The 23965-nt window shown below is 45.3% G+C and overlaps 1 protein-coding gene across 2 annotated transcripts in view; it reads right to left on the bottom strand.

Moving 5' to 3' along the window:
• Positions 1-23965, bottom strand: part of LOC132398992 (ankyrin-repeat and fibronectin type III domain-containing 1-like) — a 755630-nt gene that overhangs the window by 38546 nt on the left and 693119 nt on the right. For both annotated transcript variants that reach the window (XM_059978830.1, XM_059978831.1), the window contains 3 exons: positions 23626-23776; positions 21012-21177; positions 4754-4920 (listed from right to left, as the gene is read on the bottom strand). In XM_059978830.1, the coding sequence (XP_059834813.1) occupies positions 4754-4920; positions 21012-21177; positions 23626-23776 (484 nt within the window). The remainder of the gene's footprint in view (positions 1-4753; positions 4921-21011; positions 21178-23625; positions 23777-23965) is intronic.

The raw sequence follows: 23965 nt of genomic DNA on the forward strand, positions 1-23965 counted from the left end.
CGATCACTGAACATCCCACCCAGATTAACAATCTCTGAACATCCCACCTGGATTAACGATCATTGAACATCCCACCAGGATTAACGATCACTGAACATCCCATCCGGATTAACGATCTCTGAACATCCCACCCGGATTAACAATCATTGAACATCCCACCAGGATTAACGATCTCTGAACATCCCACCCGGATTAACGATCATTGAACATCCCACCCAGATTAACGATCACTGAACATCCCACCTGGATTAACGATCATTGAACATCCCATCCGGATTAACGATCTCTGAACATCCCACCTGGATTAACGATCATTGAACATCCCATCCGGATTAACGATCACTGAACATCCCACCCGGATTAACGATCATTGAACATCCCACCAGGATTAACGATCACTGAACATCCCATCCGGATTAACGATCACTGAACATTCCACCCGGATTAACGATCACTGAACATCCCACCAGGATTCTGAACATCCCACCCAGATTAACGATCACTGAACATCCCACCCAGATTAACGATCACTGAACATCCCACACGGATTAATGATCATTGACCATCCCACCCAGATTAACGATCACTGAACATCCCACACGGATTAATGATCATTGACCATCCCACCTGGATTAACGATCACTGAACATCCCACCCAGATTAACGATCTCTGAACATTCCACCAGGATTAACGATCACTGAACATCCCACCCGGATTAACGATCACTGAACATCCCACCCGGATTAACGATCACTGAACATCCCACCTGGATTAACAATCTCTGAACATCCCACCCGGATTAACGATCTCTGAACATCCCACCCGGATTAACGATCACTGAACATCCCACCTGGATTAACGATCACTGAACATTCCACCTGGATTAACGATCACTGAACATCCCATCCGGATTAACGATCACTGAACATCCCACCCGGATTAACGATCTCTGAACATCCCACCCGGATTAACAATCACTGAACATCCCACCCAGATTAACAATCTCTGAACATCCCACCTGGATTAACGATCACTGAACATCCCACCCGGATTAACGATCATTGAACATCCCACCAGGATTCTGAACATCCCACCCGGATTAACGATCTCTGAACATCCCACCTGGATTAACGATCTCTGAACATCCCACCTGGATTAACGATCACTGAACATCCCACCCGGATTAACGATCACTGAACATCCCACCCGGATTAACGATCACTGAACATCCCACCTGGATTAACGATCATTGAAAATCCCACCCAGATTAACGATCACTGAACATCCCACCCAGATTAACGATCACTGAACATCCCACCCGGATTAACGATCACTGAACATCCCACACGGATTAACGATCATTGACCACGATCTCTGAACATCCCACCTGGATTAACGATCACTGAACATCCCACCTGGATTAACGATCACTGAACATCCCATCCGGATTAACGATCACTGAACATCCCACCCGGATTAACAATCTCTGAACATCCCACCCGGATTAACAATCTCTGAACATCCCACCTGGATTAACGATCACTGAACATCCCACCCGGATTAACGATCTCTGAACATCCCACCCGGATTAACGATCACTGAACATTCCACCTGGATTAACGATCATTGAACATCCCACCCAGATTAACAATCTCTGAACATCCCACCCGGATTAACGATCTCTGAACATCCCACCAGGATTAACGATCTCTGAACATCCCACCCGGATTTTTAATTTTTTTAAAATTTATTTATTAATTTTTTAGATAATTACAAAGAATAAATGTAATGAAAAATTAGTAAAAAAAAAGAAAAATAATATTAATCCTCCCCCCTCCCCTTAACCCTCCCCCACTTAACCCTTATCTAAAAAAAGGGGAAAAAAAAGAAAAAAAGAAAGAAAGAAGAAAAAGATTGCCTGGATATCGAAGGATCCCCACATGCTCCATGGAGTTCAAAATAATTTTAATATTTATTTTTACTTTCCCCAATTACTTTATAATTTTATCTTCAAAGGACCTGTATATTTAATCCCATCTTTTGTAGGTATGGGAGCCAAATTTTCAAAAATATATCATATTAATTTCTTAGATTATATGTAATTTTTTCAAGTGGAATACAACTATATATTTCATTATTCCAATGATCCATAGTTAAATATAAATCAGATTTCCAAGTAACTGCAATAACTTTTTTAGCTACTGCCAAAGCAATTTTTATAAATTTTTTCTGATACTTATTCAATTTAAGTTTCGGTATTGTCCCTTCAATATCTCCTAATAAAAATAATATTGGACTATGTGGGATTTGTACTCCAGTAATTTGTTCCAATAAAAGTCTTAGATTTATCCAAAATGGTTGAATTTTAAAACAAGACCAAGTAGAATGTAAAAAAGTACCAATTTCTTGATTACTTCGAAAACAATTTATTTTCTGTGGTGTTATATATAGTTGATGTAAAAAATTATATTATAATAATCTAAGTTGAACATTTATTGTATTTATCATACTATCAGAACATAATTTTGACCAACTTTTTCCATCAATTTTAACATTCAAATCAGATTCCCATTTTTGTCTTGATTTATGAATTCCTGATTAAATTTTCTGTTTTTGAATCAAATTGTACATACAAGATGTAAATTTTTTTATTTTTCCTTTTTGAATTAATATTTCTATTTCACTAGGTTTTGGCATCAACATTGTTTGACCCAGCTTTTCTCGTAAATAAGCCTTTAATTGAAAATAACAGAAAAGAGTGTTGTTTGATATTTTATATTTTTTTTTATTGATCAAACGACATCAATATACCTCCTTCAAAACAATCACCTATATATTTAATCCCATTTTGGAACCAATTATGTAAAAGTTTATTATCCATTGTAAAAGGAATAAGCCTATTTTGAATTGAAGTTCTTTTTGCTAATAAAGATTTCTTTATCTCATCATCCACATTTACCTTAAATCAATCAAGTGTCTTAAGATAGGAGATTCTTTTTTCCCGTATCCATTTGGATTTCCATTTATATATAAAATCTTCTGGTATGTTTTCTCCTATCTTATCTAATTCTATTCTAATCCATGCCGGGTTTTTTTCATCAAAAAAAGATGCAATAAATCTAAGTTGATTTGCTTTATAATAATTCTTAAAATTTGGAAGTTGTAACCCTCCTAAATCAAATTTACATGTCAATTTTTCCAACGATATTCTTGACATCTTTCCTTTCCAAAGAAATTTCCTTACATATTTATTTAGTTCTTGAAAAAACTTCTGAGGTAATTGTATTGGTAAAGTTTGGAATAAATATTGCAATCTAGGAAATATATTCATTTCTACAGCATTAACTCTACCTATTAATGTTATTGGTAACATCATCCATTTATCAAGATCCTCTTTTATTTTTTTAATAATGGCAAATAATTTTGTTTATATAAATTTTTTACATCATTATCAACTCTAATACTTAAATATTTTATCCCATTTATTGACCATCAAAATTGAGTTACTAATCGACATTGATTATAATTTCCTTTGGTAAGGGGTAAAATTTCACTTTTATCTCAATTTACTTTATATCCTGATACTTTCCCATATTCTTCCAATCTAAAAGATAATCTTTGCAAAGATTGCAATGGGTTTGTTAAATAAATCAAAACATCATCAGCAAATAAATTAATCTTATATTCTTCTTGATTAACTCTAAAGCCCCCAATGTCTGAATCTGTTCTAATTAATTCAGCTAATGGTTCTATTGCCAATACAAATAAAGCAGGTGATAATGGGCAGCCTTGTCTAGTTGACCTCGTTAAGCAAAATGGTGTTGAAATCTGACCATTTGTAACTACTTTATCTTGAGGATTAGTATTTAAGGTTTTAATTAATTGATTAAAAGATATTCCTAACTCATATTTTTCCAATACCTTAAATAAAAAATCCCATTCCAATCTATCAAATGCTTTTTCTGCATCCAAAGCAACTGCCACACTCATTTCCTCTCTTTTTTGTGCCAAATGAATTATACTAAGTAACCGGGTTATATTATCCATTGATCGTCTGTTTTTAATAAAACCTGTTTGATCCATATGTATTAATTTTGGTAAATATTTAGATATTCTATTAGATAAAATTTTTGCTATTATTTTATAATCTGTATTCAATAAAGAAATAGGTCTATATGATGTTGGTTTTAAAGGATCTATCTTTTTTTGGCAATACAGTTATGATCGCTGTTAAAAAAGATTGTGGGAGTTTATGCATTCTTTCCACGATATATTAATTCCATAAAAGGAGGAATTAATAAATCTTTAAATTTTTTATAAAATTCTGGAGGAAAACCATCTTCTCCTGGGGATTTGTTACTCTGAAGTGATCCTAAAGCTTCTTCAACCTCTTTTAATGTAAAGGGCATATCTAATCCTTTCTGTTCTTCCAACATCCCACCCGGATTAACGATCACTGAACATCCCACCAGGATTAACAATCACTGAACATCCCACCCGGATTAACGATCAATGAACATCCCACCCGGATTAACGATCACTGAACATCCCACCTGGATTAACGATCAATGAACATCCCACCCGGATTAACGATCTTTGAACATCCCACCCGGATTAACGATCACTGAACATCCCACTAGGATTAACGATCACTGAACATCCCATCTGGATTAACGATCACTGAACATCCCACCAGGATTAACAATCTCTGAACATCTGATCACCCAGATTAATGATCTCTGATCATCTCACCTGCATTAAATCCTGGACTTGCTGATGCCTGTGTTTAGCTGCCACCACCTCTGAATCAGAGAAAGCTTCACGCAGTGCCTGCTGGGACAGGAGTAGGTCCAATTCCAGAAGAGCTGACACTTGGCAGTACTGCCTGATGAATGCCCTGTCATAGGTGAAGAAGTGAACTGGGGGAGAAAGTGGACACACTGTCACATATGGCCTGAACCAGTTTTGGTTTTAGCCCTCTTTACCAATACTTGCCACCAAACTGAACTTCAAATTCAAAGCCATTCTAAGTTTCACACCGTATCTGCATCTCACAGTATCAGAACCACAACCTGTCTGCCCTTCCCAATCTGAGATCCATGACCTGTCTACCTTTCAAAGCCTCCTTGGACAAAATCACAGGATACCAGCAAACATGGACCAAGTTTTGCTTCCTCATGATGAATTCAAAAATCAATAAGGTACGCTTATCAAAGTGAATGAAATCTAATGTTCTAAACTATAGCATGCTTCCAATTTCTTCACATAACAGCCCAGGACAATGCCTATTAAACACCTCAGTAGAGAATTCAGTGTTAGTCAATAGCAGCCCCTAACAGAACAAGTGTAAAACATGAAGCAGTCCATTTGGCCAACACCATCTCTGCTGACAGGTTGAGAAAGAGCCTTCCAGCACATCAGCTCCCTTTAATCCACACCCCTGAATGGTTAAATGTGATGAAGGTTCTGCTTTCCTGCCTCAGTAGGCATGAGAATCTCCTCTCATCCATCTCCCCATTACACTTAATCTATGCTCTTGGTCTTTGACCCTCTGTTCAGGGAAATTGGTTTTCCTATTTACTTAGTTAAACTTCTGGAATATTAACCAGGTCAGTCTCTTATATTCCAAAGAAAACAACTAAGATATTTGAAAACAAAGAAACAGACCATGAACGTGTCTGTGCAAAGGAAAAGATTATCAAAAGTTACTGTGGGTCTGATACACAAGAAACTGTCGGAGAATAACAAAATGGCAGAGACGAGAAGATGATAAGACATAGGATCAGAATTAGGCCACTCAGCCCATCATGTCTGTTCTGCCATTCCTCCATAACTGATTTATTATCCTACTCAACCCCATTCTCCTGCCTTCTCCCTATAACTTTTGATGCCTTATTAATTAAGAACCTTCTCTGGACCCTCCAATGCCAGCACATCTTAGATAAGGGGTCCAAAACTGCTCATTAAACTCCAAGTGTAGTCTAACCAATGCTTTATAAAGCCTCAGCCTTACATTCTTGCTTTTGCATACTAGTCCTCTCAAAATGAATGCTAGTATTGTATTTACATTTCTTAACACTGACTTAACCTGCAACTTAACCTTTAGGGTATCCTACACAAGGACTCCCAAGTCCCTTTGCATCTCTGATTTCTGAATATTCTCTGTTTAAAAAAGAGTCTATACGTTTAATCCTTCTACCAAAGTGCAAGACCATACACTTCCCTACACTATATTCCATCTGCCACTTCTTTGCCGATTCTCCCAATCAATCTGACCAAGCCCTTCAGCAGACTCCCTGCTTCCTCAACACTACCTGCCCTCCACAGAGCAAATATTTTGTTTCTGTCTTCATGAATTACACAAACACTAAAACATCCCGAAATTAATAAGGAAGAGTGGGGTGAATGCACAGCTGAAAAATGTTAAAGAAATGTATTTAAATTATTGGGATCAGTATCAAGCAGCTCCCATGGACTGCAGATGAAGAAAATTGTGGGCATCGTGGATGCACAGGTTGATCCTCCAGATCACAGAGATTCAACAACAGTGCCCTGAAAGCAGGAGAGCAGCAAACATAACCCACTATTTACACATTAAGGGAGAGAGAAAACCATCATCCTCTTAGAGTGACATTGGTAACAGCAATATTGTCAGAATTCACTCTTGAGAAAGACTGAGAAGAAACTTAGAAGTTAGAGTTCAGGAGGGCAAGTCAGCTTTCAACCATCCATGTTGTTTTTGAAACTATAGCTAGCAGGCAACTATGGAAGATGTGGTGTATATCCTCTTTTAGAACGCCTTTTATTAAATAGCACAGAAGTGGTTATGTATAGGCATACAAGGTGTCTAGGGAGGGGTAGTTCCTCTAGTGAGGGAGCTTATCGTGTCCATTCTGGGGCAGCTCATCCCATTTGGTCCCCACTGAGCACTCAGCTCTCACCTGTAGCTCCAAGCAGCTGTTTGCATATGGCAGCGGCCCCACCCCAGTACACTGCTTTGACATACGGGCGAAACCAGGCAAGGGTAGCCAGCGGGCCTCACGTCCCGCTAAGATAGGGACATGCCTGTGCCAGCATGTGAAATCAGCTCCAGCAAGCTGAGCAGATAAGGTCAACAGTGAGATCCAAGGGATGGGAAGGCTGTTTCGTGGAGAGCGAAGGCCATGATGAGGCACAGAAGTATTCATGGTCATCCACTGCAACTAAGGAAGACCCCTGTTGTGACACTTGTTCATGCCATTGGACCTGGACTTCTGAGGTCGGGGGAGTAGAACTGCCCCAGTACAAGCTTTTCTACTTTAAAAATTCTCCTACACAGGTTTGCAGCCATTGTCAGACATGAAGAACAACCACCGCTACCAAGATATGAAACTAAGTTATAGCACAAGGCACAGGGAACAGAGAGTGAGATGAATCCAAATCAGAATCAGGTTCATTATCACTGACACACAGCATGTTGTGAAATTTGCTGTTATGTGGCAACAGAACAGTGCAGGAGTTTAAAAAAAGCTGTATGTTACAATAAATAAATTAATAAATAGTGGAAAAGAAGAATAGTGAGTTAGTGTTGATGGGTTCATGGATTCTGGATGAGTAGGAAGGACAGGTCATACCCTGGAACCTGTGACCAGATATACAAAATGATGAGGGGTAGAGGCAGGCTTTTTGCTACTGAGGTTGGATGAGACTACAACTAGAGGCCATGAGTTAAAGGTAAAAGATGAAATATTTAGTGGGATCACGTTGGGGACCTTCTTCACTCAGTAAGCGATGAGATTGTGGAACAAGCTGCCAGCAGAAGTGGATGCAGGTTTGATTTCAACATTTAAGAGAAATTTGGATGAATGCATGAATGGACAGGTTCAGGGCTCATGGACATGCTCAGCAAATGAACAAGCGTAATGTGAACAAAAATGTCAGAGAAATTGAAAAATTGAATCTTCTTTAAAAGTACATATACACCTTAAAGCAATGTCTAGCCGGGGGAAGTGATAGAAAGCGACTGCATGTTAGCTTTAGAAGGAAATCCAATTACAGAAGGAAGATTGAAGTTCAGGAGCAGAGGCACCTTCCACCACTCACAGTGAGCCCTGGTGAAACCGTAACCAGGATGTTGTATGCCACTCTACTCTCCTTATGAATAGAGAACATTTGGTGCCATGTTGATAATAAATTTATTTTGAACTTGAACTTTGAGAATATACTAGTGATAGAAGGAGTACAACAATGGTTCACTACATTAGCTCATGTAGAGACGGACTCAGAGAGCAGACCTACCCTCTTGAGTTTAGTAGAATGTAAGTGATTTCACTGAAACCACTAGTTTTCTTCTCTCTGCAGACACTGACTGATCTCCAGGGCACTAATCATTTCCTTCTGGTTTCTGCTCCTGTAAAATCTTTGACCCACAGTTTGCATTTTTCTATCTGTCCACTCTCGCTAACTGTCCTCATTAGCAACTAACAAGACAGGTAAACACAAAGTACACTACAGATGTTGTGGTCAAATCAACACTTACAAACAAGCTGGAGGAACTCAGCAGGTCGGGCAGCATCCGTGGAAACGAACAGTCAACGTTTCGGGCCAAGACCCTTCGTCAGGACTGAAGAGGGAGGGGCAGGGGCCCTACAAAGAAGGTGGGGGAGGGTGGGAAGGAGAAGGCTGGTAGGTGCCAGGTGAAAAGCCAATCAAAGGAAAGGTCAAGGGATGGGGGATGGGAAGCAGGGAGACAATAGGCAGGAAGGTGAAGAAGAAATGTAAGGGGAAAGCACTATGGATAGTAGAAGAAGGCAGAATCATAAGAGAGGAGATAAGCAGCTGGAAGAGGAGGCAGAGTGAAAGTGGGATGGGGGAAGGGAGCGGGAGGGAATTACCAGAAGTTGGGGAATTCGATGTTCATACCAAGGGGCTGGAGACTACCCAGACGGTATATGAGGTTTTCCTCCTCCATCCCGAGTTTGGCCTCATCATGGCAGTAGAGGAGGCCATGTATGAACACTTCGGAATGGGAATGTGAAGCAGAGTTGAAGTGGGTGGTAACCAGGAGATCCTGTCTGTTGTGGCGGATGGAGCGGAGGTGCTCGATGAAGCGGTCCCCCAATCTGCGTCAGGTCTTGCCAATGTAGAGGAGGCCGCATCGGGAGCACCAGATGTAATAGATTACCCCAACAGACTTAGACACTTCTGTTATCCTTATACACTTCAATTCCCCATCAAGATGGCCTCAAAGCCCTTTGCTACTTTTTTGACAACAGACCTCACCAGTTCCCCAATACCACCACACTCCTCCGGTTGGCGGAACTGGTACTCACACCTAATAACTTCTCTTTTGGCTCTTCCCACTTTTTTCAGTCCAAGGGTGTAGCCATGGGCACTCGCATGGGCCCCAGCTATGCCTGCCTCTTCGTGGGTTATGTGAAACAGTCTATGCTCCAAATCTATACTGGTACTGCTCCCCAACTTTTCCTTCACTACATTGACAACTACATTGGTGCTGCTTCCTGCACCCATGCTGAGCTCGTCAATTTCATCGACTTTGCCTCTAACTTTCACCCAGCCCTCAAATTCACTTGGTCCATCTCGGACACTTCTCTCCCCTTTCACGATCTCTCGGTCTCCATCTCAGGAGACAGACTGTCCACTGACATCTTCTATAAACCCACGGACTCCCATAGCTACCTTGATTATACCTATTCCCACCCTGCCAAATGTAAAAATGCTATCCCCTATTCCCAGTTCCTCTGTCTCCGCCACATCTGCTTCAAGGATGAGGCTTTCCATTCCAGGACATCTCAAATGTCCTTTTTCTTTAAGAATCGTGGTTTTCCTTCTGCCGTGATCAATGATGCCCTCACCCGCGTTTCCTCCATTTCCCGCACTTCGGCCCTCACCCCATCCTCCCGTCACCACACCAGGGACCGTGTCCCCCTTGTCCTCACCTATCACCCCACCAGCCTCCGGATCCAGCATATTATCCTCCACAACTTCCGCCACTAGGGACATCTTTCCCTCTCTACCCCTCTCTGCTTTTTGCAGGGATCGTTCCCTCCGCGACTGCCTGGTCCACACAACCCTCCCCACAGATCTCCCACTTGGTACTTATCTCTGCAAGCGTAAGTGCTACACCTGTCCCTACACCTCCTCTCTTACCACCATTCAGGGCCCCAAACAGTCCTTCCAGGTGAGGCAACACTTTACTTGTGAGTCTGTTGGATCTGGTGCTCCCAATGCGGCCTCCTCTACTTTGGCAAGACCCGACGCAGATAGGGGGACCGCTTCGTCGAGCACCACCGCTCCATCCGCCACAACAGACAGGATCTCCCGATTACCACCCACTTCAACTCGGCTTCACGTTCCCATTCGGATATGTCCATACATGGCCTCCTCTACTGTCATGATGAGGCCAAACTCAGGTTGGAGGAGCAACACCTCATATACCGTCTGGGTAGTCTCCAGCCCCTTGGTATGAACATCAAATTCTCCAACTTCTGGTAATTCCCTCCTCCTCCCTTGCCCATCCCACCTCTACTCTGACTCCTTTTCTAGCTGCCTATCACCTCTCTTATGATTCTGCCTTCTTCTACTCTTATGCAGATGATACTAAGATAGGTGGTGGTGTGGATAATGAAGTAGGTTTTCAAAGCTTGCAGAGAGATTTAGGCCAGCTAGAAGAGTGGGCTGAAAGATGACAGATGGAGTTTAATGCTGCTAAGTGTGAGGTGCTACATTTTGGTAGGAATAATCCAAATAGGACATACATGGTAAATGGTAGGGCACTGAGGAATGCAGTAGAACAGAGTGATCTAGGAATAATGGTGCATAGTTCCCTGAAGGTGGAATCTCATATCGATAGGGTGGTGAAGAAAGCTTTTGGTATGCTGGCCTTTATAAATCAGAGCATTGAGTATAGGAGTTGGGGTGTAATGTTAACATTGTACAAGGCATTGGTGAGGCCAAATTTGGAGTATTGTGTACAATTCTGGTCACCGAATTATAGGAAAGATGTCAACAAATTAGAGAGAGTACAGAGGAGATAGGTGGGACTAGGTGAGAGTAAGCTTTTGGCATGGACTAGAAGGGCCGAGATGGCCTGTTTCCATGTTGTAATTGTTATATGGTTATATACTACCCATAGTGCTTTCACCTTATATTCCTCCTTCACCTTTCCTGCCTATCCCCTCCCTGCATCCCCCTCCCCCACCCCTTGACCTTTCCTCTGGTTGGTTTTTCACCTGGCACCTACCAGCCTTCTCCTTCTCACTCTCCCCCCACCTTCTCTATAGGGCCCCTGCCCCCTCGCTCTTCAGTCCTGACGAAGGATCTTGGCCAGAAATGTTGACTTCGTTTCCATGGATGCTGTCCGACCTGCTGAGTTCCTCCAGCTTGTTTGTACGTGTTAACAAGACAGGTAGTTGGGTGACTGTCAGGAGAGGGAAGGGGATCAGACAGAATGAGCAGAGCACTCCTGTGGCCGTTCCGATCAATAATAAGTATACCGTTTTGGATACCGTTGGTGGGGACGACCTACCAGGGACAAGTTGCAGTGGTTGCGTCTCTGGCACCGAGACTGGATCCTCAGCTCAGAAGGGAAGGAGGGAAAAGAGGAGAGCAGTAGTGATAGGGGATTCGATAGTTAGGGGGACAGATAGGAGGTTCTGTGGAAGAGATCGAGAATCCCAGATGGTCTGTTGACTCCCTGGTGCCAGGGTCCGTGATATCTCAGACCGAGTTCTCAATATCCTCAAGAGGGAGGGTGAGCAGCCGGACGTCGTGGTCCATGTAGGGACCAATGACGTGGGTAGGAAGAGTGAGGAGGTCCTGAAAGGTGAGTTTAGGGAGTTACGCGACAAGTTAAAGGACAGGACTTCCAGCACAGCAATCTCAGGATTGCTACCAGTGCCACATGCAGCCTGGTTTAGAAATAGTAAGATAGCGTAGATCAACACCTGGCTGAAGACATGGTGCAGGAGGGAGGGCTTCAGATTTATAGGTAATTGGGCAGTTTTCCAGGGAAGGTGGAACCTGTTCCGGTGGGACGGTTTACATCTGAACTGGAGGGGGACAAATATTCTTGCAGGTAGGTTTGCTAGAGAGGATCCAGTCGATTTAAACTAGATACAAGGGGGGAGAGGTATCAGAGTGTAGGAACAGATGTATGGGAGAAGGAAGAAAAAGAAGAGAGTAAAGTTATTTGCACCGTTAGAGATAAACAGAGAGAAAGAGGTGGAGAATTTCTTAAGTGCATTTATTTTAATGCTAGGAGCATTGTAAGAAAGGTGGATGAGCTTAGAGCATGGATTGATACCTGGAAATATGATGTTGTAGCTATTAGTGAAACATGGCTGCAGGACAGATGTGATTGACAACTAAATATTCCTGGATTTTGTTGCTTCAGATGTGATAGAATTAGAGGGACAAGAGGGGGAGGTGTTGCGTTGCTTGTCAGAGAAAATATTACAGCTGTGCTCTGGCAGGATAGATTAGAGGGCTCATCTAGGGAGACTATTTGGGTGGAATTGAGGAATGGGAAAGGTGTAGTAACGCTTATAGAGGTGTATTATAGACCACCTAATGGGGAGCAAGAATTGGAGGAGCAAATTTGAAAGGAGATAGCAGATATTTGTAGTAAGCACAGGGTTGTGATTGTGGGAGATTTTAATTTTCCACACATAGACTGGGAAGCCCATTCTGTAAAAGGGCTGGATGGTTTGGAGTTTGTAAAATGTGTGCAGGATAGTTTTTTGCAGCAATACATAGAGGTACCAACTAGAGATGGGGCAGTGTTGGATCTCCTGTTAGGAAATGAGATAGGTCAGGTGACAGATGTATGTGTTGGGGATCACTTCGGGTCCAGTGATCACAATACCATTAGTTTTAATACTATTATGGAGAAGGGTAGGTCTGGACCCAGGGTTGAGATTTTTGATTAGAGAAAGGCTAACTTTGAGGAGATGTGAAAGGATTTAGAAGGAGTGGATTGGGACAATTTGTTTTATGGGATGGATGTAATAGAGAAATGGAGGTCACTTAAAAGTGAATTTTGAGGGTACAGAATCTTTATGTTCCTGTTAGGTTGAAAGGAAAGGTTAAAAGTTTGAGAAAGCCATGGTTTTCAAGGGATATTGGAAACTTGGTTCGGAAAAAGAGAGAGATCTACAATAAATATAGGCAGCATGGAGTAAATGAGGTACTCGAGGAATATAAAGAATGTAAAAAGAATCTTAAGAAAAAAATTAGAAAAGCTAAAAGAAGATACGAGGTTGCTTTGGCAAGTAAGGTGAAAATAAATCCAAAGGGTTTCTGCAGTTATATTAATAGCAAAAGTATAGTGAGGAATATGGTTATATGGTTATAGTGAGGAATAAAATTTGTCCCTTAGAGAATCAGAGTGGACAGCTATGTGTGGAGCCAAAAGAGATGGGGGAGATCTTGAACAATTTCTTTTCTTCGGTATTCACTAAGGAGAAGGATATTGAATTGTGTAAGGTAAGGAAAACAAGTAGGGAAGTTATGGAAACTATGACAATTAAAGAGGAGGAAGTACCGGCGCTTTTAAGGAATATAAAAGTGGATAAGTCTCCAGATCCTGACAGGATATTTCCTAATACCTTGAGGAACGTTAGTGTACAAATAGCAGAGTCTCAGACAGAAATATTTCAAATGTCAATAGAAACGGGGATGGTGCCGGAGGATTGGTGTATTGCTCATGTTGTTCCATTGTTTAAAAAGGGTACTAAAAGTAAACCTAGCAATTGTCGGCCTGTAAGTTTGACGTCAGTGGTGGGTAAATTAATGGAAAGTATTCTTAGAGATGGTATATATAATTATCTGGATAGACAGGGTCTGATTAGGAACAGTCAACATGGATTTATGCATGGAAGGTCATGTTTGACAAATCTTACTGAATTTTTTGAAGAGGATACTAGGAAAGATGACAAGGGTAAAGCAGTGGATGTTGTCTATATGGACTTCAGTAAGGCCTTTGACAAGGTTCCGCACCGAAGGTTAGTTAGGAAGGTTCAGTCGCTAGGTGTTAATATTGGAGTAATAAAATGGATTCAACAGTGGCTGGATGGGAGATGCCAGAGAGTAGTGGTGGATAACTGTTCGTCAAGTTAGAGGCCGGTGTCTGGTGGTGTGCCTCAGGGATCTGTACTGGGTCCAATGTTGTTTGTCATATACATAAATGATCTGGATGATGGGGTGATAAATTGGATTAGTAAGTATGCAGATGATACTAAGATAAGGTGGGGTTGTGGATAATGAAGTAGGTTTTCAAAGCTTGCAGAGAGATCTAGGCCAGTTAGAAGAGTGGGCTGAAAGATGGCAGATGGAGTTTAATGCTGATAAGTGTGAGGTGGTACATTTTGGTAGGAATAATCCAAATAGGACATACATGGTAAATGGTAGGGCATTGAGGAATGCAGTAGAACAGAGTGATCTAGGAATAATGGTGCACAGTTCCCTGAAGGCGGAATCTCATGTGGATAGGGTGGTGAAGAAAGCTTTTGGTATGTTGGCCTTTATAAATCAGAGCATTGAGTATAGGAGTTGGGGTGTAATGTTAAAATTGTACAAGGCATTGGTAAGGCCGAATTTGGAGTATTGTGTCCAGTTCTGGTTACCGAATTGCAGAAAAGATGTCAACAAAATAGAGAGTACAGAGAAGATTTACTAGAATGTTACCTGGGTTTCAGCACCTAAATTACAGAGAAAGGTTGCACAAGTTAGGTCTTTATTCTTTGGAGCGTAGAAGATTGAGGGAGGACTCGATAGAGGTATTTAAAATTATGAGGGGGATAGATAGAGTTGACGTGGATAGGCTTTTTCCATTGAGAGTAGGGGAGATTCAAACAAGAGGACATGAGTTGGAGAGTTAGGGGGCAAATATTTAGGGGTAACACAAGGGGGAATTTCTTTACTCAGATTGTGGTAGCTGTGTGGAACGAGCTTCCAGTAGAAGTGGTAGAAGCAGGTTCAGTTTTGTCATTTGAAGTAAAATTGGATAGGTATATGGACAGGAAAGGAATAGAAATTAAGGGCTGAGTGCAGGTCGGTGGGACTAGGTGAGAGTAAGCGTCCAGCATGGACTAGAAGGGCCGAGATAGCCTGTTTCCGTGTTGTAATTGTTATGGTTATATGGGATTGTAAGTTTTGGAATCTTCTGACCAAACCTGATCTTGCTCTTTTGAAGATATTTCCTCAGGCCATTCACTCCTCCCCCATCCTCTCTGTAAATTAAAATCAACTTCTTTCCACACATGAAGCAGGATTGCTCAAAGAACACAATAGCCAGGCAGACTCAGTGGAGAGATTTAACATTCCACAGCACAATAGCGGGTCCTTCTGCACTGAGGCCATACTGTCCAGCAAGGGTAGAGGTGCACTTCACTCACTTCGCATGATAAGACCAGAAGATATAGGAGCAGAATTAGGCCATTTGGACCATTGTCTGCTCAGCCATTTCATCACACCTGATACACTTTTCCCCCCAGCCCCAATCTCCTGCCTTCTCTCTATATCCCTTCATGCCCTGAACAATCATGAATCTATCAATCTCTGCCTTAAATATACATAAAGACTTGACCTCTACAGCTGCCTCTGGGATTGAATTCCACAGATTTACTACTCCTCATCTCCATTCTAATAGGACATCTCCTCTATTCTGAGGCTGTGTCCTCTGGTCTTAGACTCTCCCACCATAGGAAACACCCTCTCCACATCCACTCTATCAGACCTTTCACCATTCAAAAGGTTTCAATGAGGTCAACCCTTATTCTTCTGAATTACAGTGAATACAGGCCCAGAGCCATCATACACTCTTCATACAACAAGTCATTCAATCTAGAATCATTTTCATGAACTTCCTTTGAACCGCCTCCATTTTCAGCACATCCTTTCTATAGTTTCCACTAAGCAGAGGAGATTTACAAGGATGTTGCCTGGATTGGGGAGCATGCCTTATGAGAATAGGTTGAGTGAACTTGGCCTTTTCTCCTTAGACCTGCAGAGGATGAGAGGTGACCTGATAGAGGTGTATAAGATGATGTATAGTCAGAGTCTTTTTCCCAGGACTGAAATGGCTAACACGAGAGGGCACAGTTTTAAGGTGCTTGGAAGTAGGTACAGAGGAGATATCAGGGGTAAGTTTTTTTAAGCAGGGAGTGGTGAGTGCGTGGAATGGGCTGCTGATGACGATGGTGGAGGCAGATACAATAGGGTCTTTTAAGAGACTCCTGGATTCGCACATGGAGCTCAGAAAAATAGAGGGCTGTGGGTAACCCTAGGTAATTTCTAAGGTAAGAACATGTTCAGCACAGCTTTGTGGGACAAAGGGCCTGTGTTGTGCTGTAGGTTTTCTATGTTCTATCCTAGAACATAGATAAAGGGCCCAAAACTGCTCACAGTACTGCAAGTGAGGCCTCATCAGTGCTTTATAAAGTCTCAACATTACATCCTCATATTTAGACAATATTTTTTTCCAAGGGTTGAAATGTCTAACATCAGAGGGTGAGAGGGGGTGATTTCAAAGGAGAAGTGAGAGGTAAATGTTTTTCACACAGAGTGTTGGGTGCCTGGAATACACTGCCTGGGGTAGTGGAAGAGACAGAAACATTAGACAATTTAAGAGACGTTTAGATAGGCACATGAATGTGAGGGAAATGGAAGGATATGGACATTGTGTAGGCAGAAGAAATTATTAGGCAATTTGATTACTAATTTAATTGGTTCAGCATATCATAGTGGACTGAAGGGCCCGTTCCTCTACTGTACTGGTCTATGTTCAATATATTAATTACAGTAATAATTACATTAATTCATCAAACTATTTCAAGGAAGCAAACTTTAATCAGTCTCTGGAAAATGCAGATAATTCCTTTGGTGTTGTTACTGAACATGAATGTACTCCACCGGAAGCCACAGAGACATTTCTGTTGTGGCCTCTGGACAGACTCTGCTTCAGTTTTCACTTCTCTTGCAGCCTCTAACCTGCGAGGAGGGTGGGAAGCTGAAAGCATCAGTCCTGTGGTGATGTACCTGATGAGGGGATCCACTGACCAACTAGGCAAAGAGGTACGGCACTGGTCAGATATCAGTAACATCAAATAGTTCAGAACAACAGGAATTTAAAGCCCCTCGACATTCCTGAGATTCCATTGAAGAAGTGTTGGAGAGAACACTGCATAGGTTATTGATTAGCCAAGGCATCAAAGATTATGGGGAGAAAGCAGGAGAATGGGGTTGAGAAGGACAATAAGTCAGCCATGATGGAATGGTGGAGCAGATGTGAACGACCGTATTTCTGCTCCTGTGTATTTTACAGCCCGTATGCAAGTGGGCAAGCAGGTGTTTACATCAACCTCAGACAGCCTGGCCTCCAAATGTCCCAGATGAATAAGGGTGTCCAACGTCAGCCTTGACTACAGGTGTGGCAAGGAGCACAGCACAGGCAGTTAATGATGTTTTGAAAAATATGCACTTCCTATTGGTCTGGGTAACCTGAGACAGACAGAAAGTTCCTGAGTGGGACAGGAGCCCTCTCACCCCCAATAAGCCCCTGAGTGGGACAGGAGCCCTCCCACCCCCTATAAGCCCCCGAGTGGGACAGGAGCCCTCTCACCCCCAATAAGCCCCTGAGTGGGACAGGAGCCCTCTCACCCATAATAAGCCCCCGAGTGGGACAGGAGCCCTCTTACCCCTAATAAGCCCCCGAGTGGGACAGGAGCCCTCTTACCCCCAATAAGCCCCCGAGTGGGACAGGAGCCCTCTTACCCCCAATAAGCCCCCGAGTGGGATAGGAGCCCTCTTACCCCTAATAAGCCCCCGAGTGGGACAGGAGCCCTCTCACCCCCTATAAGCCCCTGAGTGGGACAGGAGCCCTCTCACCCCTAATAAGCCCCCGAGTGGGACAGGAGCCCACTTACCCCTAATAAGCCCCCGAGTGGGACAGGAGCCCTCTTACCCCCAATAAGCCCCCGAGTGGGACAGGAGCCCTCTTACCCCCAATAAGCCCCCGAGTGGGACAGGAGCCCACATACCCCTAATAAGCCCCCGAGTGGGACAGGAGCCCTCTTACCCCCAATAAGCCCCCGAGTGGGACAGGAGCCCTCTTACCCCCAATAAGCCCCCGAGTGGGACAGGAGCCCTCTTACCCCTAATAAGCCCCCGAGTGGGACAGGAGCCCTCTTACCCCCAATAAGCCCCCGAGTGGGACAGGAGCCCTCTTACCCCCAATAAGCCCCCGAGTGGGACAGGAGCCCTCTTACCCCCAATAAGCCCCCGAGTGGGACAGGAGCCCTCTTACCCCTAATAAGCCCCCGAGTGGGACAGGAGCCCTCTTACCCCCAATAAGCCCCCGAGTGGGACAGGAGCCCTCTCACCCCCAATAAGCCCCTGAGTGGGACAGGAGCCCTCTTACCCCTAATAAGCCCCCGAGTGGGACAGGAGCCCTCTTACCCCTAATAAGCCCCCGAGTGGGATAGGAGCCCTCTCACCCCCAATAAGCCCCCGAGTGGGACAGGAGCCCTCTTACCCCCAATAAGCCCCCGAGTGGGACAGGAGCCCTCTTACCCCTAATAAGCCCCCGAGTGGGACAGGAGCCCTCTTACCCCCAATAAGCCCCTGAGTGGGACAGGAGCCCTCTCACCCCCAATAAGCCCCTGAGTGGGACAGGAGCCCTCTTACCCCTAATAAGCCCCCGAGTGGGACAGGAGCCCTCTTACCCCTAATAAGCCCCTGAGTGGGACAGGAGCCCTCTCACCCCCAATAAGCCCCTGAGTGGGACAGGGGCCCTCTTACCCCCAATAAGCCCCTGAGTGGGACAGGAGCCCTCTCACCCCCAATAAGCCCCTGAGTGGGACAGGGGCCCTCTTACCCCCAATAAGCCCCTGAGTGGGACAGGAGCCCTCACCCCCAATAAGCCCCCGAGTGGGACAGGAGCCCTCTTACCCCCAATAAGCCCCCGAGTGGGACAGGAGCCCTCTTACCCCCAATAAGCCCCTGTGGGACAGGAGCCCTCACCCCCAATAAGCCCCTGAGTGGGACAGGAGCCCTCTTACCCCCAATAAGCCCCTGAGTGGGACAGGAGCCCTCTTACCCCCAATAAGCCCCTGAGTGGGACAGGAGCCCTCTTACCCCCAATAAGCCCCTGAGAGGGACAGGAGCCCTCTTACCCCCAATAAGCCCCTGAGTGGGACAGGAGCCCTCTTACCCTCAATAAGCCCCTGAGTGGGACAGGAGCCCTCTTACCCCTAATAAGCCCCCGAGTGGGACAGGAGCCCTCTTACCCCCAATAAGCCCCTGAGTGGGACAGGAGCCCTCTTACCCCCAATAAGCCCCTGAGTGGGACAGGAGCCCTCTTACCCCCAATAAGCCCCTGAGTGGGACAGGAGCCCTCTTACCCCCAATAAGCCCCCGAGTGGGACAGGAGCCCTCTCACCCCCAATAAGCCCCTGAGTGGGACAGGAGCCCTGTTACCCCTAATAAGCCCCCGAGTGGGACAGGAGCCCTCTCACCCCCAATAAGCCCCCTCTCACCATCAGAAAGCCTCCCAAGCTCCTGAGTGGGGCAGGATCTCCCTTACCCCCAGTAAGCCCCCAATCTTCCGAGAGGGACAGGAGCCCTCTCACCCACTGTAAAACCCTGAGCTCCTGAGTGGGAGGGGAGACCTCTCATCCCAGTAAGTTCCCGAGCAACTGTTTGGGACAGGACCCCTCACCCCCAGTAAGCCCCTGAACTTGAGTGGGACAGGAGCCCTCTTACTCCATATAAGCCCCCGAGTGGGACAAGAGCCCTCTCACCCCAATAAGCCCCCGTGGGACATGACCCCTCAACCCCAGTAAGCCCCTGAACTTGAGTGGGACAGGAGCCCTCTCACCCCCTATAAGCCCCCGAGAGGGACAAGAGCCCTCTCACCCCAATAAGCCCCCGTGGGACAGGACCCCTCACCCCCAGTAAGCCCCTGAACTTGAGTGGGACAGGAGCCCTCTCACCCCAATAAGCCCCCGAGTGGGACAAGAGCCCTCTCACCCCCAATAAGCCCCCGTGGGACAGGACCCCTCACCCCCAGTAAGCCCCTGAACTTGAGTGGGACAGGAGCCCTCTCACCCCAATAAGCCCCCGAGTGGGACAAGAGCCCTCTCACCCCCAATAAGCCCCCGTGGGACAGGACCCCTCACCCCCAGTAAGCCCCTGAACTTGAGTGGGACAGGAGCCCTCTCACCCCAATAAGCCCCCGAGTGGGACAAGAGCCCTCTCACCCCCAATAAGCCCCCGTGGGACAGGACCCCTCACCCCCAGTAAGCCCCTGAACTTGAGTGGGACAGGAGCCCTCTTACTCCATATAAGCCCCCGAGTGGGACAGGAGCCCCCTCACCCCTAGTGCATTGATAAACAAACCTTTCGCATGGGATTGGGCAAACTCTCGAATGGGACAGGATCCTATACAACTGGAACTTTGACGCCACAATGTTCATGGTTCAGCCAAGCTGACACTCATTACTGTCTGATAACTTCAGCATTGACTTGGCACCTGATGTTATTAAACAGAGTTCACACGGGCTGAAAGAGGCAGTCTTATTTCCTTAACAGAAAAGCGCGACTAATGTCTGAAGCAGCAACTGGAATTTGCAGAAAGCCTTTAGAGAGAAGTAGAGAGTCAGAACTGGGAAGGGGGATGCTGGTCACATATGGGTGTTGGAAACAGCTGGCTGAAGGAATCACTGGGATCACTGCAGACAAGCAATTTGTCAGAGTAAATCATTGAAACATGCTGGGAGTCACTGAGTAACAGACAATGCCAGAGTAACAGCAGACACCAGATCCTCACTGATGTGAGTCCTTATCTCACTGCCTGACTCAGTGACTGATGATGCTGTTTGGGTCTGGTCGAGTTTATTTTTGTGTGGCAAGCATGGTGAGACACAGGTACAATGGAACACTCACCTACAGCACCACAGACAAGTGGGGACAGACACACACAGAGGGTAAACTGAAGGTAACATCCTCTCACCCAGTTCAAAGGTCTGCAGAGGCAGGGTGAGAAGCCCAGACTGGGGGCTGGGACTGTTCTGTCCCGGGGCTGTACACACGTCATCAGAGGGTGGCAGAAGCAGAAGGAAGGATAAATCTCCGGCAAACTCCAACACCTCCTGACTGTAGAGTCGCAATTCCTTCACCTGAGGGAACCAAGAGGTAGCACTGAGATCACCGACCCCTGTAAACTCAACACACGGAGTTCAGGGGCAAATAGAGCAGTGCAATTGTCAGGATTCAGGGGCAACAGGTCCAAGAAAATTGGTCAGAGAACAAATGAGCAGATGGCAATTAGGGTCGGGGTAAAGCACAAATCACAAGATAAAGGGTAGCTCATAGGTCCAGATGGCACCTGTGTTCAATGATCCTCCAGTCAACATTTTCTGGATAGATTGTGAAACCATATTTTTCACTTCTTTTATGTCTTTTACATTTGATTTTCATCTTGAATGTCATTCTGGAACTGTTGGAGCCTGTGATTTGCAGTTCAGAGATCGTTTGGGTGTTTTAGCACTCTGCAGACTCTGAAGGGATTTGCCGAGGCAGAGGCTGTGGGAGCTGATGTCAAACTCCATTTCACCAACTAAAACTTCCATTATTCACCAATTAAAGTAATGAGAGAATTTGAAATATCAAGGCAAATGCAGAAGGTGAAAGCCAGCTGCCTTCCTTTTGATCACTGGTGGGATCACTCTGCTATTGGAGAGGGGAGACTACCTTTTGATCACTGGTGGGATCGCTCTGCTACGGAGAGGGGAGACTACCTTTTGATCACTGGTGGGATCACTCTGCTACGGAGAGGGGAGACTACCTTTTGATCACTGGTGGGATCACTCTGCTATGGAGAGGGGAGACTACCTTTTGATCGTTGGTGGGATCACTCTGCTATTGCAGAGGGGAGACTACCTTTTGATCACTGGTGGGATCGCTCTGCTACGGAGAGGGGAGACTACCTTTTGATCACTGGTGGGATCACTCTGCTATGGAGAGGGGAGACTACCTTTTGATCGTTGGTGGGATCACTCTGCTATTGCAGAGGGGAGACTACCTTTTGATCACTGGTGGGATCGCTCTGCTACGGAGAGGGGAGACTACCTTTTGATCACTGGTGGGATCGCTCTGCTACGGAGAGGGGAGACTGCCTTTTGATCACTGGTGGGATCACTCTGCTACGGAGAGGGGAGACTACCTTTTGATCACTGGTGGGATCACTCTGCTACGGAGAGGGGAGACTACCTTTTGATCACTGGTGGGATCACTCTGCTACAGAGAGGGGAGACTGCCTTTTGATCACTGGTGGGATCACTCTGCTATGGAGAGGGGAAACTACCTTTTGATCGTTGGTGGGATCGCTCTGATGCTGGGGAGGAGAACTGCCGTTTGATCAATAGGGGAATCGTTCTGTCATCGGAGAGGGAAGACTACCTTTTGATCACTGGGGGATTGCTCTACTACCAGAGAGGAGAGACTGCCTTTTGATTGCTGCTGAGATCGCTCTGCTGCTGGAGAGGGAATGGCCTGCAACTGTGCCCGGAGAATGTTACCCAGGTTTTCTGCGTTTTGAATATGGACTTGGACTACAGGCTTTTTTTTCAATCTTATTGTTTTTTTTTAATCCTGTGTTTTGCACCTGATCTTTCTCGTTTATTTTGTGTGCAGGGAGGAAAATTTGGGGTTTGATGTGTCTGTTCCATTTTTGTTCTTTTTTTGTGCGGGGAGGAGGGATTTGAGGGTTGATGATCATGATGCTGTTCTTTTATTTCTTGATTTTGTGGCTATCTGGAGAAGAAGAATTTCAGAGCTGTATACTTTGATAATAAATTAACCTTTGAACAAAGTAAAGAGCAGGTCGGGGTGAAGGGAGGACACGTGGTTTCCAACAGTTTGCAGTCAGACAGGCCACAGATCAGGGGCCCGTCCTGAGGGAATGTCAACCCAAGGCAGAGCTGAGGTGGGGAGCTTGGCACTCAGTCTCGGAGGGGAGAGGACCTTTATACCAGAATCCCATGATGAACCTGCAATCCTTGTGTCAGGTTGGAGACAGAGCAGCAGCCTATGTAGAGCCAGGTGGAACAGTCCCTGGGACAGTTGTACTGGCAGTGTAGTGCTGATATGGTGAAGCAGGGACTTCGATCCTGGGATGGTTGCACTGGCAGTGGGATGGGGGCAGGGGAAGGGGCAAAAATGCTCTCGGCTTGTTGTGGGTACCTGTTGTAAAGAGATGGGCAAGCAAAGACTTTGCTCCTGGGTCATTCGCGCTGGCAGTGAGAACAGGGCAGGGAGAGGACAGGACCGCAGTTGGTGCACTGGGGGTACCTGTTGTAAAGGGATGGCACTTCTAGGACAGTCACAATAGCAGTGGAACAGGGGCATGAATGCAGTCAATGCTCTGTAAAGAGACTACAAAATGAGGACTTCACTCCTGGGACAGTCATGCTGGCCATGGGATGGGGGCAGGACCATGGTCGGTGCGCTACAGGTACCTGTTGTAAAGAGATGGGCAAGCAAAGACTTTGCTCCTGGGTCATTCGCGCTGGCAGTGAGAACAGGGCAGGGAGAGGACAGGACCGCAGTTGGTGCACTGGGGGTACCTGTTGTAAAGGGATGGCAAAGCGTTTAACCAGCTCCGGAACTGCTGCCCTCAACTCCTCCTGGAACCGTGTCTGTGGACTCTCCTCACGTGGATCCATGGGGCTGGGCTCATCCAAGCCTCTGAACATCTGGAGCCATTCCCACTCATCCCTAGGCAGAAAGTGAGAAGATAAGGAAGCATTGTTGGAAATACATCAGGTTAATGCAGAGTTCAACACTTCAAACTGAAATCCACAGCTAACAAATAACAGACAGACAGACAGACTTTATTGATCCCAAGGGAAATTGGGTTTCGTTACAGTCACACCAACCAAGAATAGTGTAGAAATATAGCAATAT

The sequence above is a fragment of the Hypanus sabinus genome, chromosome 9 (genome assembly GCF_030144855.1).
Source record: "Hypanus sabinus isolate sHypSab1 chromosome 9, sHypSab1.hap1, whole genome shotgun sequence".
In the NCBI taxonomy this organism is placed as follows: Eukaryota; Metazoa; Chordata; class Chondrichthyes; order Myliobatiformes; family Dasyatidae; genus Hypanus; species Hypanus sabinus.